The 15,564-nt window shown below is 42.1% G+C and overlaps 1 protein-coding gene across 2 annotated transcripts in view; it reads left to right on the top strand.

Annotated features, from left to right (window-relative positions):
- The window catches only part of FBN1 (fibrillin 1), a 219,582-nt gene that overhangs the window by 148,322 nt on the left and 55,696 nt on the right, over positions 1-15,564 (top strand). For both annotated transcript variants that reach the window (XM_035132327.2, XM_035132328.2), the window contains exons 31-36: positions 1,385-1,510; positions 3,213-3,338; positions 11,140-11,262; positions 12,038-12,160; positions 13,320-13,445; positions 14,731-14,853. In XM_035132327.2, the coding sequence (XP_034988218.2) occupies positions 1,385-1,510; positions 3,213-3,338; positions 11,140-11,262; positions 12,038-12,160; positions 13,320-13,445; positions 14,731-14,853 (747 nt within the window). The remainder of the gene's footprint in view (positions 1-1,384; positions 1,511-3,212; positions 3,339-11,139; positions 11,263-12,037; positions 12,161-13,319; positions 13,446-14,730; positions 14,854-15,564) is intronic.

Here is a 15,564-nt window from a genome sequence, read left to right as displayed (position 1 = left end):
GGCAGTATGGTAGAGGCAAGGCGGAGGGAAAAGGAGAAAAAGGAACATGCCGTCTTTGGAACAGTGGCTAGATGCAGACCAAGAAAACCTGATATGCTTCCTTGCATACCTCGAAGGGTTGCTATGAGAAGAAAAAGAGAAAGGCCATATATAGTGCCCAACACCTCTTGGAGGAATATAAATGCTTCTAATAAATGATGGCATTTATAATACAGCTAGCATTTAATTATTTATTGGTCTGGGGAGGAAGCTTCAACAATCTTTGTACCGCTGTTGAGAAAGCCACTGGTTGCAGCTTAAGGTTTTGTGGAATAGATCCCATTTACTCAGAGGTATCCTAGTTTGACAGTTATGTATACATCAGTACAGAGATGAAAGGCCCCCCCCCCCCGGCAGTCAGCAGTGTCTGAAGGCCGTAAAGTGCAAGGGGGAAGGAATAGGTGGGGCAGATTTGCATGTACACATAATTTATATGTGGCTTACAAATAAGGTTTTTGGGTTTTTTTATGCCAGTTCAGCTAAGGATGTAGTTCCAAACTGCTGATGAGTGTGATAGCGCCATGTGATTAATAAGAAAAGCAGTAGCCAGCAAGAGATGTCTTCCAGGTTGCATCTCCTTACAAAAGCAACAGTTAGAACAGTATCTGTTTGTTTTGTGTTGGCTGCGCAGAAAATGAATAATGGTCCGAAAACTCTTGGACCCAGTAGTTAAAATGAGTTAAGTTTTCTGCAGCTGCATAATCCCTAACATACACAATGGACTCATCTCCTTGTGAGTTACACCCTTTCTCTCCGAAGAGAGGGAGTTCTCAGCTCAGCTCTTTGTTTTGCAAACATTTCCTTTGAGTAACCAAGCAAAGTTTTGGATCTTAAGCTAGTATGTGGTGTTATTGTCAAGGAAAAAAATCATGAGAACTTATAAAAGTTTGCAATTATAAAACACGGAGGGTTCCCCCCCTAAAAAAAAATAAGTTATACTCAGAGTAGACCCATTAAAATCACACGAATGGCTTTTTAGTGGATCTACTCTGAGTCTGGCTGACATTGGATATGACCCAATAAGTTTAAAGAGCTTGGTAGCTACAAGAAAAGAGAGGAATTTCCAGCATCTTAGATCAGTTTCCTAGTCACTGATAGTAAACAGGGGTATGGCTAAATGCTAAATACTGCAAAGCTTTTTCCAGCAGAGAGAGCAGATGCAACATATTATATTATAATAAAATATTATTCTGCAAAAGAAATCTATATGTGGACTTCCTTAGCTTTAATAGATGTAATGTGGCAATTCTGTACTTTCACCTCTAGAAAGAAGTATCACTTAACTAAGACAGAAAGGATAGATTTGGGTGTCAACTGGTTAAGAATTTGTCACTTTTCCTTACAGATATTGATGAGTGTGAAGACAATCATAACATCTGTGATGGGGGCCAGTGCACCAACATACCTGGAGAATACAGGTGTCTTTGTTATGATGGATTCATGACATCCGATGACATGAAGACTTGTTTAGGCAAGTAAAAAATATGTTACCCTAATCCTGTTTGTAACCTGCCTGTGATGGAAATAAAGGAGATGGTGATTTGTTTGAAATTTGCAAGCAAGCAGCAACTCTTCATCAGCGTTACAAATGTGGATGATAGATTGCAATCAGTTGTTTGCCACCACTTGTCAAGATCGCTTAATGCCATTTGTTTCATTTTCACAACATTTGGAAGATGTCGGCTGCAGATAAAACTTTATAAAACTGCCTTTGAAAGACTCCTGTTTTTCAAAGACGGTGAACACAGACAGTGGTTTTTTAAAAAATAAATAAATAAAGGGAAATGTTTAAATCACACCGTATTTTTTCGTGTATAAGACGGCATTCCCCCCCCCCCCAAAATTTTTTAAGTTTGAAATTGGGGGTCGTCTTATACATGGGGGCGTCTAATACATGGAAAAAATACGGTATTCTGTTTTCTCTAAGATTATCTGCTGAATAGGGCACACAAACCCCATCCTGACATTCTGAGCAGGCCTTAACTGAACACTTGAGGAGCAAAGAGTAAGTTCATGGTTGCACCACCTCTCCACCCATGCACCTCCGCATTGCTCTGGCCCTCTGCATTTTCCAGGGTGACTGCAGCAGGGGAGCCTCTTATCCTTGTGGATGCTTCCATTTGTGTGGAACTTTGGTTTTCCAGAGTTCCAAAATGTGTGAGAGCTTCTCTTGAGTATAGGAGGCAGCCCTGTTGTACACAGTTGTCTTGGAGCGGTCAGAAGCTGATGATGGCTGGGATGAGGGGCAGAGCTAGCACACTTGCTGTAAGTTTCATGCATGTTATCCCTATCAAGAGTGAAAATCCTTTCTGTGAGCTCCTGGAGCATTTTGATAAAGTGTCTAATGTAAAACAGGCTACGAAATCCTCAGTCGAAGTGCAGATCTTCAGAAGTGAAGCCTTTATAAACAGGGTTCAGATTCCAGTGGAATGATTCCAGACCTTTTAGGATTGAAATTACCCCAAGGAGGGGGAAATGTTCCACACAAGAAGATAGTGGAGAACATTAAGACCTTGGTAGGCGACTACAGCTTTTAATACCAGTGGTGGGGGAACATTCAGAATATAATAAGAAAACATAGGCCTGGTATATTCACTTTTAGAGATTTTGGGCTCATGAAAATGGAAATTACAAACTAGGAGCCAATGGGTGGGTGTGGGAGAAGTAGAAGGGAATGCTCATATTCAAATTAATAGGAACAACCACCAGCGGGTTGAGGTAGATATATCTCTCTGAAGATTTCCAGGGCTTGTTTCTATTCCCATCACAACTCTAAGGAGGAAAACTTCCAGGTTACTTCTTTTGAATTTACCTTCAAGGAGCTAGAAACAAGACTATCCCCAGCTTCCTAAATGGATTAAGACTTTGGGTTGTTTTCAACTCACTTTTACTGAAGGTAGACCCATTGATGTTAATGGGCCTAAGTCAGTCATGGCCATTCATTTCAATGGCTCACCGCGATGTGTGGAAGTCAGTTGAATACTATCTTTTGGCTCCAATCTTTTCACAGCACTGCATGGATCTGTTTCCAAAACCATATCTTTCCCGTGCCAAAGATGTCATAGCTACTTCCTCCCTTTTTGTAATAGTTTATAACAATCCTTGTATCTAGAGTGAAATGTGAGTAGTAGTTTCTTAAGATTTTTACAACTACAACCCCTTCCCCCCTACAGATGTTAATGAATGTGAGCTGAACCCGAACATCTGTCTGAGCGGAAGCTGTGAGAATACAAGAGGCTCCTTTATATGTCACTGTGATATGGGTTACTCTGGCAAGAAAGGAACAACGGGTTGCACAGGTATGTATATGTCTTATGCTTATATGTAAATAGTTCCCCCCCCCATTTTCAACTACAGTGGTACCTCTACTTACGAATTTAATGCGTTCCGAACACACATTTGTAAGTCAGAAAAATTTGTAAGTCGAATCCCATAGGAATGCATTGGGAGAAAAAAATCGCAAGTAGAAGCAACCCTATCTAAAAATTCGTAAGTAGAAAAAAATCCTATCTAAACCGCATCCAAGATGGCGGACGGAGCTCCATTCGTAAGTAGAAACATTCGTAAGTAGAAACATTCGTAAGTAGAGGTACCACTGTATATACAAATATTTGTCTACAGAATAGTTGCCCATTTGTTTGGTAAAGCAGAATGCTATGCCTCTTTCTGGGGCACAAATTTAATATTAGTTGACGTGAGAGAGAAATAATGAGAGATCTTCTGGGCTTTGCTGGCAGGCGCTTAGCTGGTCAGTTACTCAACAAACTGGCCACTTTCATAATACATCAGTGGTTAATTTTATAGCCGTGGAGTGATTTGAAAGTTGCCAGTTGTTTTTCGCCATCTGGCACAAGGAGAGTGCTTTGCTTCCCTCATCTTCAAAATAATTGCTAAGAATAAATTTTAAAAGCTCAGTTGATATATCATTGCTTGCTCTAGGGTAGGTTGCACACTTTCTTTTTGTCGTTTTTCTGGTTAATTATTTTTAAAGGAAGGAGAAGGATGGACCTATATTGGTTTTTTTAATTTTTTTTTTAAAAAAACCCACATTCTAAGTTGGGGGTAGCAGTAGGTCCTCATTCTAAAGGCTACTAATTTAAAACGCTTGTGGGCCAGCAAAGGAAGTACGGGTTTTCCATGATCCTTCATCCAGTTACATTTAATTCCTATCAAAATTGTTGAGGTTTGCCTGTGCTCAATGGCATCTCGGATTGCGGATTTTGAGGGTGAGCTCTCAAGTTGCAGATCTCTAAAAGCAGGAAACACTCCTGTATCTGTCCACGTGCCCTGTGTGAATGGGTAGCACACAGGTATGACTCAATTCCTCTGTAGTTAACATGACTAAAGGCGTTCATGGATAAACAGGACCACCATGTGCACACCAGAACTCCTGGGTGCCTTTGGCTTGGAGCCAGTGGGTGATTTTGCAGTGAATAGATTAAGCACCATAAGAAATCCATAAAACCCTTAGCCTATTTTGTAATCCTGGATTTCATATTTTAGCCTGCTGTTCATGTAACATTAAACCGTAGTTAAAATTTAACTATGGATATACAGGGCACGCTCGGGTTGCGAACGTGATCCATGCGGGATGCACGTTCGCAACCCGCAGCATTTGCAACCTGTGTCTGCGTGTCTGCACATGTGCGGGTTGTGATTCAGTGCTTCTGCGCAAAGCGCGATTTAGCACTTCTGCACATGCGTGCGCGTGCGACGAACCTGGAAGTAACCTGTTCCGGTACTTCTGGGTTCGGTGCGGAGCGCAACCCGAAAAGACGTAACCCGCAGCGGACGTAACGTGAGGTATGACTGTATATGAACAAGCAGTCTGTTAGTGCATGCTGCTCAAAAGTCCCTGCTTCACTTTTCCCATACTTTTAAACTGGGATTTAATGTTACATGTGAAGTGGGCCATTGAGTCAGGGCTGTGTTTTGCCTAACTAGGTCACTATGCATACAGATTTAGGAATGTCTCCTGTGTCTGGAAGATGTAACATGAGAACTGACCTTTACTCCAGCAAAATCTTTTATACTAAGTTTTATTCCACCTAAGTTATTGGCAAAGTTCCATGTTTTGAGCAAGACTGGACCAACTAACACAGCATGTAATTCACTGCATCGTGACAAGACCACCAAGGACCACATCAACAGGACCATATTGGATTTGGATTTGGAAAGTCTACACTTTGTGTGCAAACAGCAGACCCTCTTTTCCAAATGTTTTGGTGAATAGTATGTGTTTAAATAGCTTTCTTTCCCTCTCCTTGTGCTTTCAAAGTGACAGCAGTAAGATTCTTGATTTTAAGTGAATTTTATCAAGATATGTCAGCAAAACCAAAACATACATGATTTTCATTTCGTTCACCAGTAAAAAAAGCACCGAAGTTCAAACTTACAAGCTCAGAGACCAGTTGCATTAATAACACAGGATGTTGGTATTTGAGCAGTGGGGTTCCAAATCATAGCTATTGCCTAAAATATAAAGCATATGGTTAATTTAATTTTTTTAAATGCAGGTTTAGAACAAACACTACTCTTGCAGTCTCAGAGTGGGACAAATACATCAGCCAATAAGTCACTTCTGCTAGGAAACTGAAATTAATGTTGTAAAACAGACATCAAAAATATTTGAAAATGATTCTAGGTGAGAGCAGTGTGAGAACATCATGTATCCTTGTTCATTAGTAACAGCTGTCTTCTGCCATGAATAAACATACATGGATGTGGATCTAAGCAAACTGCTTTTTCCCTCTTGGACTAACCTTCCAGCATTCTGTAGATTAGGCACCCCCAAACTGCGGCCCTCCAGATGTTTTGGCCTACAACTCCCATGATCCCTAGCTAACAGGACCAGTGGTCAGGGATGATGGGAATTGTAGTCCAAAACATCTGGAGGGCCGAAGGTTGGGGGTGCCTGCTGTAGATAGATATACAGATTTTTTTAAAGTCCTTTGAGGTTGGTACCACTTCTCGGTATAGATGTGGGAATCCCACATTCGAATCTACCCCACCCTCCGGAGAAAGCTTCATACACAAAAGCCCACTTCATGGGTAAGTAGAGTTTGCAGTGAATGCTGAGATCTATCACACTCTGCTCCTAGTCTCTCGCCAGCAGGAGCAAAAAGCGATGACCTCCAGCTTAGGTGCCATCTGCATTATGCATTGAAAGCAGTACCATACCACTTCAAACAAGCACGAGCAATTCGGCCCTCCAGATGTTTTGGACTACAATTCCCATCATCCCTGACCACTGGTCCTGTTAGCTAGGGATCATGGGAGTTGTAGGCCAAAACATCTGGAGCAGATTGGGGGTGCCTGGTCATGAGAGTTACCAGTAGACCCCTATTGTGCCTTCATAGAGCTGCATTTTATACTTGAAAAGTATAAATAAATAAATAAATAAATAGCAATGAATACAGTGCATGTGTAGCCAGCTGCAATGGAAGGGGGAGCTTGCAGCAGCAGTGTAACGAGATTCAAAGGCGGTGGTCTCAGTTTTGAGAATGTGTCCCCTGAACATTTGTGTATTGTGTTTATCATACGTTTAGCACTCCGGCAGCCAGTGTGAAGTATACTGCACACTCAAATGTGAACACAGTATTTGCAGCTGCCCTTGGAAGAGGAACAGGGGTCCTCCTTTTGTCCCAACTGTCCAAATTCCTTTGTTAAGAATGTCTGTAGCCTATTTTACTGCTCAGACCTGGAGCCAAGTGCTTTGTTTCCTATTCCCAGGCAGGAGACCTTCCCACCCCCACCCCTCCCAGTGACACAGCATTTGGGGACAGCATTAAAAATGTGCGCATTTGGGCTGAACAGCTTGACGATGGAGGATGCATTCTCTTCTTTTTGTTGACATGCCAAAGACACCAACACATATATTTTTTGAGAATTGCAAAAATGTGAATACAACTTTCAAGAGTAGTCTCTTTGTTCATGAGAACAGCCACATAATGTCCTCTGAGTTTTGTTACAGTTGCATCTACATATTTCATCTCTTTAGTCATGACTGATTGTTTCCATTTTAACAAGTAAACATGTTTTCCCCCTTCACCCCCAATCATTTAATTTTGTTTGCAATCCACCCACTGACATGCAGCCCCATTCTGTACAGATGTTAATCTGTTTTCACTTCAGTTCTTAGCAAGAATGTGGGCAGAGTTCATAGAAATATTTGGTTATATGCAAAGATATACATTACCTGTGACAGAAATATGGGTGGGATTCATGCCATCACTTTTAATTATCAGAAAATGAAAGTGAGTTGAGTCAGCTGAGCTACGTGTATATCTTGCTTGAATGAGGAATACAACACAGAAAGTGTTTGGAAGCAGGGAGTCAAAAACAGTACTTTATAAAACCCAGCCCTAATTCCAACTTCCTATACTTCATCAAAGCTTCACATTTCTTGTATTCAGTACATCTGATGCTCAAATCCTCTACTAGCAAATGACAAAACAGTCCTTACAATGCCTGTCACCAAGGAGCTTGCTCCATCTAGAACTCTGCACATGCCCTGAAACTATCATATCTATTTTAGCTTTTCTCTGGGCAATAAGTGCAGTGCCATTGCAAAAGAAATCATAGGAAACAATATTGGTTTAAAGCAAACCTCCTGTCACAGTAGCTTTTGGATGGACCATAACTCATGCAGCCTAATTAGTCATTGGAACCTTTGCAACATATATTGCTAGCATGTTCCTCTATGTGGAACCTTCGGGCTGCAGACCAGTCTTGGCCTACCAGGGGGTCCAGTTTGGCCCTTGAGGTCATTTCCTCCAAGCATGCCCATCAGCTGACAAAACTGACAAGGCAAACAGCACTTTTGAGAGGCAGTTTAATAGCAGTTCCCGTGATCCTTTTTCAGCTGAAACAAGATGAGCAGGAGCTGTCTTAAAATGCCTCTTAAACATTTATTGAAGCATCCCTCTCCCCCGTCATTTAAAGGGGTGGATGCTTCAAACAGCCCTTTTGAGAAGCACTTCAATGTGCCCCCCACAATCCTGTTTCAGCTGAAATAGGACCACTGAAGCTGCCTTAAAGTGCTTCTCAAAAGCTCTGTTTGAAGCCGCTCATGTGCCTATGTGAGCAGGAGAAAAGCCCCTACCCGCATCCTGGCACCTCCCTCCTGCTTGAGAAATGCATTCGCTTGTTTTTAAAGTGCATCTTTTAAAAAATAAACCTGGAGAGAGAGAAACTGCACATCAAGCAACATTTCATCCTAGATTAAGTGGGAAACAGGGTTGATGTGGGGACAAAATGCACAACCTTACAAAGATGCATGTTCTCCCCAGTAGCAATGGGTGGAGCCATGTTGCCTACCTGGCTCCCCAACGATGCATGTTGCCGCATGATGGAGGGGCATAGCGGTGGAGCTTGACGTGGTGAAGGCATAGCAGTGGAGCCAGTCCATTGCTCTTGCCACTGTGCCCACACTGAGGTCCTTGCTACTTCGCCCCTCCTCAGCAGCGACACATGGCACTGGGATGCCAGATGAACAACTCTGCCTGTACAGCCCCACCAGCCGCTACTTTGCCCAAGACCCAGGGCTGGGGAGAAATGGAGATGGAAGTTGCTAACCACTTTCTCTCTTGCTGCATCTGAAGAAGGTAGGGAGCAGCTCTCAGCACATCCACATAGTGGCAGGAATATGACCTACAAGCATAGCTGCCAAGTTCTCCCCTTTTTAAAGGGAAATTCCCTTATGCTGAATAGGCTTCCTCGCGAGAAAAGGGAAAACTTGGCAGCTATGCCTACAAGCCACAGAGCAGGTGAGGACTTGGGATATGGGCCAGTGTATGGTCCCTTTAACTTTAAACAATGCATTAGTTTGCATTATGTACATTGCTTTAATTGATGTCATACACACCATGGCCTGTTTCCACTGTGTACGTTTTATTTATCTGCATGCCTTCCTTCAATACAAATATTCTCAGGGTGGCTCACAACAATATGACTCTTGTACAGAGGCCAAGTTGATAGCTGCTGCTGGGCTTGTGGCAGAGCAGTTTACATTCTGTTTTAGTTCAGTGGGATAGTATATGTTCAGTGTGAGAGCTGGGATGTGGTTGTTTTTCTGTGCCTGCCCTCAAGCGCTGGAGTCTCGGGACTGGTTCACATAGCCTCTTCGTGTGCTGCGGCCCTTTATTACAGCCTTGTTTTTGCTTTTACTTTGCATAGACTTGGATAGAATACAATATTCAAAAAAAATTGGCTTGCCCCATGCTCAACTGTTCGTTGAGAGCAGTGCAGGCTGCCGCAGGCTTTCCTAGATGGAAATTGACTGTGTTTTGTGCTAGCGACAAATCATTCGAGGCAACTTTGCTTCCTATGTGTGTGACGCAAACGGGCCTGGAAAATAAAGCAGAGCCCTCACATCACGTTAATCGACGTTCCTTGCAAAGATAAGAAGACATGCTCTAGTAGGAAGAAGCAGTGGGATGGGCTGAGGATGCAGGGTCAGCCTTGGGCCGGAATGTTTGTTTTTATTGGCCTGCCACAGTTTTACACTCAAAGGGAAACTTTGCAAGGAAACAAGATCAGGAAGTGGGGGGGATAGATAGAGAAAGTGTTTATACAGTCTTGACACCCTGCTCTTACTTTTAGTAAAGTAAATGAATATTTTGCTCTTCCTTTTTAGAGGCTGTGTTGGGTATCTTTAGTCATGCTGAGTAGCAGCCTGCTTCACAGTGGTCCTGCAGGAATCGTAAGAGACTTGATAGGGCAACAGAGCCCAGTCTCTTTGTATTACTGGAAAGCTGAAAGATAATTTTATTTTGGTTTCATAATCGGGACCAAACCAACACAGTTAGAAAACCACTGTGTTAAGGCTCCTCCTTTCCTCTGACTGAAACTAGAGCTGTGCAAACACAGTTCAGGGCACAAAATGATTGCTTTTGAGGGATGCGAAATGCCCACACAACAAACAGTTGTTTTGTCACCCTTCTTCTCCCGCCCTGGCCACTCTTTTGGTGCCTTTTTTTTTAAAGAAAGGAATAATAAGGAGTTGCAGCCAGCTACATCCCACTCAGAGTAGACCCACTGAAATTAGCCATGGCATTTAATTTAAATGGGTCCACTTGCTAGTAGGACTAACAGGCAGGCAGCCTGTTTCTATTCTATGCCAACCTTGCAAGTCAGTTTCATCCAGTTACCAGATTAATGTGTAATATATTTTTTAACCTGTACGAAAATTCATATTCAAATACTGTAAATATTTTGTCTTGAAATATGCATTTAAATACTTATTTTTTCTCATTGTACACATTTCTATCCCAAAATGTGCATTTCAGCATTTTGGGGTATATTTTTTGAGCCAATAACTTACGTTGCAAACTTCAGAAAAGTACAAAATCTGAGAAATGAATGCATTTGGATCTGCATGTTAGCCTGGGAAGTGTGGATCATCTTACCTGGCATTAGAAGTCACAGAAATCAAATTTGTGAAGGACCTCTCACTGTCTTCTGTATTGCAGTCATCTGGTAGTACGAAAGCTGGCTTTAAAATGAAGCTATAAGGAAGGCATGTAAGCAATCAAAATCAGATTCAATCATCTATGCATAATTAAACAATACAATGCAATGCCAAGGTGGTGCTCTCTGAAGAATCTTTCCACCTGTTGGAAATAAGGTGGCGCTGTGGTCTAAAACCACTGAGCCTCTTGGGCTTGCTGATTGGACGGTCGGCGGTTCAAATCCCTGTGATAGGGTGAGCTCCCGTTGCTCGGTCCCAGCTCCTAGCAGTTCGAAAGCATGTCAAAGTGCAAGTAGATAAATAGGCGGGAAGGTAAACGGCGTTTCCTTGCACTGCCCTGGTTTCGCCAGAAGCAGCTTAGTCATGCTGGCCACATGACCCGGAAAAACTGTCTGCGGACAAATGTCTGCTCCCTCGGCCAGTAAAGCGAGATGAGCGCTGCAACCCCAGAGTCATTCGCGACTGGACTTAACTGTCAGGGGTCCTTTACCTTTTGAATACTGTACTCAAAGATTTGCCAGCTGCTTATCAGAAAATAAAGCAGTTAAGGGGGGAAAGTGTTTGCCCGAAGAATTTTGAGAAAATGATTTACATTTGGCTGCTTTACATTTTATTGTTTTCCCCTGCAGATATTAACGAGTGTGAAATTGGAGCCCATAATTGTGACCGGAATGCTATCTGTACGAATACAGCTGGAAGTTTCAAATGCAGTTGCAGCCCAGGTTGGCTTGGAGATGGTATCAAGTGTAAAGGTTAGTTAGAGGAACTCTGGTTAGGTGCTGTTGTTTTTAAACTTTGAAATATTTATATGTCAGTGTTGAAAGTAATCATTTGGGCATCCTTTGGCTTCATTTGCTCTGAAAGTGACTTTATAGTTATCAAATCCAACTCTCTGTGCCAGTGCAGAGATCTCATGCAGATGTTTTTCTAACTGCTCCTTAAAAACATGGAGAGAAGGAAAGTTTGCTGCTTTCCTTAGGCCTCTTCTACTGTTGTCCAGATGATTTTGAAATAAGCATTCCCTCTCCACTGCTTCAAATAATCAGCTTAAAATTACATTTGTTTCTCTTCCCGGGAGTATAAACAATTGCTGTCAGTCTTTATTCTGGCATTTTTATAATAATCTGCAAAGTAGTACAGTGTACCTCAGTAGCTATTTCTCCACCTATCAAAACTTGGCTCTTATTTTTAAGTAGTATGTTGCACTTAAGTTCTTGGTATGCCAATTTTAACATCTGCACCTGGCACAACGACATGTTTTGCTGATGAATTGCCTGGTGTAGCAATTGGCAGTTTTCATCTTCATTACTTACCTGGATTTACTTAGACCTGGGAATGTTATGTAAATCCGCAGATAGAGTATATGGAGGTCTACTTAAAAAATTAAAATAAAACTGGGAATTTCGTCCCACGTTTTGTCGTGCCATTGGTTTTTTTCATAGACCTTCTGCTGTTGCAAGGCTTTCCCTTTCAGCTTGCAATGAAAGATATTTGTGTTTTTGTTAATGCCATTTTTCTTCCCTTCAGACCTAGATGAATGCTCAAATGGGACACACATGTGCAGCCCCCATGCGGATTGCAAAAATACCATGGGGTCGTACCGTTGCCTGTGTAAAGAAGGGTATTCTGGGGATGGATTCGCATGTACAGGTGAGCTTTCTCGGGGGGAGGGAACCCTCCCATACCTTTGATGGTGACATTTAGGGAGTCCCCTTCCTCCACTGCCCAGTGTTTGACAATATAAAATGCTTCCTCAGGAACACATACCTGGCCATCTTAACCATTGGAATGAATATGTGGCTGTTGTTAGAAACAATTAAATGGGGCCTGTGTAAGAAAGTCAGGCAGATCTATTTCTATTCTGTTGCAATTGTTTCCAGGTGTTCATTCATAATTTTATTCCATCTCATCTCCACATTAATCTACATTTTTAAAAAAAATGTGCAGAGAGTACTATTTAAATTAGGGAGGATTCAGTCTATTTTTGACCCATGCGACTCTCACATGCGTTTTTTTTAAAGTCCAGATGGGAATTCATATTTAAGTACGTACTTGAGCAATATTTTATCACAAAATACGTATTTTATCTCAGTGTATGTATTTAAACCTAGAACAATACCTTTCCTCCCCAAAATAACAAACAGTAGTTGAAACTATGCATTTTTCATGCTTTGTGGGTTTTTTGTGTTTAGCTAATAACTCTATTGCAAACTTAGAAGAAATATATATCACACACACACTCACTCACTCACACACACACCTACCTTCACCTTCCACTGAGCTATGGCCGTCGCCACCCCTTTATGTCTTCCAAAGCAGAAAAAAATGTTCTCTCCTTTTCCATTTGGCAAACACTGGCGCTGTGGTTAAACCACTGAGCCTAGGGCTTGCTGATCAGAAGGTCGGCAGTTCGAATCCCTGTGACGGGGTGAGCTCCCGTTGCTTGGTCTCAGCTCCTGCGAACCTAGCAGTTCTAAAGCACGTCAAATGCAAGTAGATAAATAGGAACCGCTACAGCGGGAAGGTAAACGGCGTTTCCATGTGCTGCTCTGGTTTTCCAGAAGCGGCTTTGTCATGCTGGCCACATGACCTGGAAGCTATACGCCGGCTCCCTCGGCCAATAATGCGAGATGAGCGCGCAACCCCAGAGTCGGTCACGACTGGACCTAATGGTCAGGGGTCCCTTTACCTTTTACATTATGTCCATACTTTAGTTTCTGTTGTAGAATTTCAGGCCCTAGGCAATAGTTGCTCCTTGGCGTAAATAAAAGAAAGTGTTCACTCAACTGTGACTTATTTTTCTTTTCAGATATTGATGAATGCGCAGAAAACTTGAACTTCTGTGAAAACGGCCAGTGCCTCAATGCCCCAGGAGGTTATCGCTGTGAATGTGATATGGGGTTTCTACCTACCCCAGATGGGAAAGCCTGCACAGGTAATTCAGTGCTGTATATAAACACTACTTACCTGGATTGGGCAAGCCAATGTAATTCGACAATCATCACAGGTCTCCTGAATTTTTATTTTACAATTTGAAAGAAATTTAAGGGCACATCGCCATTGGGAAGTGCCAACTTGGGAGTTTCAGTAGAATGTGTCCCATCTTAGTATATATTTATGAAATATCAAATGGTTTATAAAGATATTGAGATAAAATTGTAAGAAGCTTAAGTTGGTTATGAATGATGATCTCACCATCACAGTGTATCAACAGCTCGTAGCAAAGCTAAACCTTTATGAATAGTATCCTATACAAACAAGCATTGCAATCAATCGTGAATCCCAGTTGGGATTATGGAGATGATGAAATGAAGTTTTACATATAGGAGCTAGATTCGTTATTGATATTGTTGTGGTTGTTATTTGTTTATTTACTGCCTAATGCAGGCATCCCCAAACTGCGGCCCTCCAGATGTTTTGGCCTACAACTCCCATGATCCCTAGCTAACAGGACCAGTGTCAGGGAAGATGGGAATTGTAGTCCAAAACATCTGGAGGGCCGAAGTTTGGGGATGCCTGGCCTAATGTGAAAACAGGCTTGCAAGTGGTTTGCAAGTATTAAAAACAATTATACATAACCAATCCATAGTTCTTAGTGGCACTAAGTTCTATGGGACAAAGTGAACAAGTTGTAATCAGCAAGACTGATGCAGGGAGCAAACCCAGCTATCGCCCTAGAAACTGGCGTCAACAGGGTCAAGAAACAGGGTTAGCTTTCCACTATGTGTTTTGAGTTCACATCTTTACTCTCTCCCAGATTACTGAACAATCTTCATGAATTTCTCAGGGAGAAAGCTGAACATACTTTACTTAGTATGCTCCTAGTCCCTAGTCTGCCTTTCTATAAACTGATGGACTTGTCTCCCCAAGAGATATCTCATGGCTAGTGAGCACAGTGTCTCTGAGACTCATCCCATAAGGGGAGAGACTACACTGGAATTATCAGAGGACAAATGTTTCCAACTGCCCCACCCACTGTCTGGGTCCCTTGTAAGGCAGAGCTGCCCCCTAAATATTTATTCCTGCTCCCTCTGACATTTTTATGGGGAGTGCCCTTTAAGTCTTTTTTTTTTTTACTTTTGAAGAACATGCAGGTGTTTTCCTCACCCACTTTTGTATTTTGCTTTTCGAATTGTGTTCATTGCTTAAAGCTGAAAGTTGCATTCTTGTTTATATCAAAATAATTAAGACATCTCCTGTCTCTTTCCCCTTCCTTCAAGATATCGATGAGTGTGCCCTTCCCAACATATGTGTCTTTGGGACTTGCCAAAACCTGCCTGGCTTGTTCCAATGCCACTGTGAGACAGGATATGAATTGGACCGAAGCGGTGGGAATTGCACAGGTAAGTATGTGACTTGGCCAATCTAGTTGTTAGCATTACTTGTGTAGTTCTGGCCGATTCAGTAAAGAGATAGTCTCAGGTTAGGCCTCTTTACTTAACTGCTCATGTAAACAATTTTTCTCAGAAATATGTCCAGATTAACTTATCTTCAGTGGCAAGGACATCCTGGTGCTATGAGTTTGATGTGGCAAAGGATGGCCACATTCAGTCATACCACCCGCCAAATATATTACTGTTTCCGCTGGGTTGGGAAAATGAAATAAGTTTGGAGGTAGGCATTTCCACATGTTATGTTTCGACTGTGTTCACACCATACCATTAAAGCACTCGCCTCCCAATATCCCTGGGTACTGTAGTTTGCCCTTCACGGAGCTACAGTTCCCAGGATGCTTAAAAAAAACTACAGTCCCCAGGATTCTTTGGGGGTGGGTGCGAATGTGCTTTAAATGTATGATGTATACAGTCTTAAATCAAAGTAATCTGACAGGCACTTTTCTTTGTTATTGTTGTTGTGGATAGATGCAAAGCATTTTATATTTACTTGGTAAAACAGGTATGGGGGAACTTGTGACTTTGCAGATGTCTTTGGACTTCAGCTCCTCTCAGTCACAGCCAGCATGGCCAATGATCAGGGATGATGGATATGTAGTCAAACAACACCTGCAAGGTCTCTACTCTCAAACGACAGTGGGCACTCAGCAAACATGCTTC

Source organism: Zootoca vivipara, chromosome 14, assembly GCF_963506605.1.
Source record: "Zootoca vivipara chromosome 14, rZooViv1.1, whole genome shotgun sequence".
Classification (NCBI taxonomy): Eukaryota; Metazoa; Chordata; class Lepidosauria; order Squamata; family Lacertidae; genus Zootoca; species Zootoca vivipara.
This window is presented reverse-complemented; position numbering and strand designations above follow the sequence as displayed.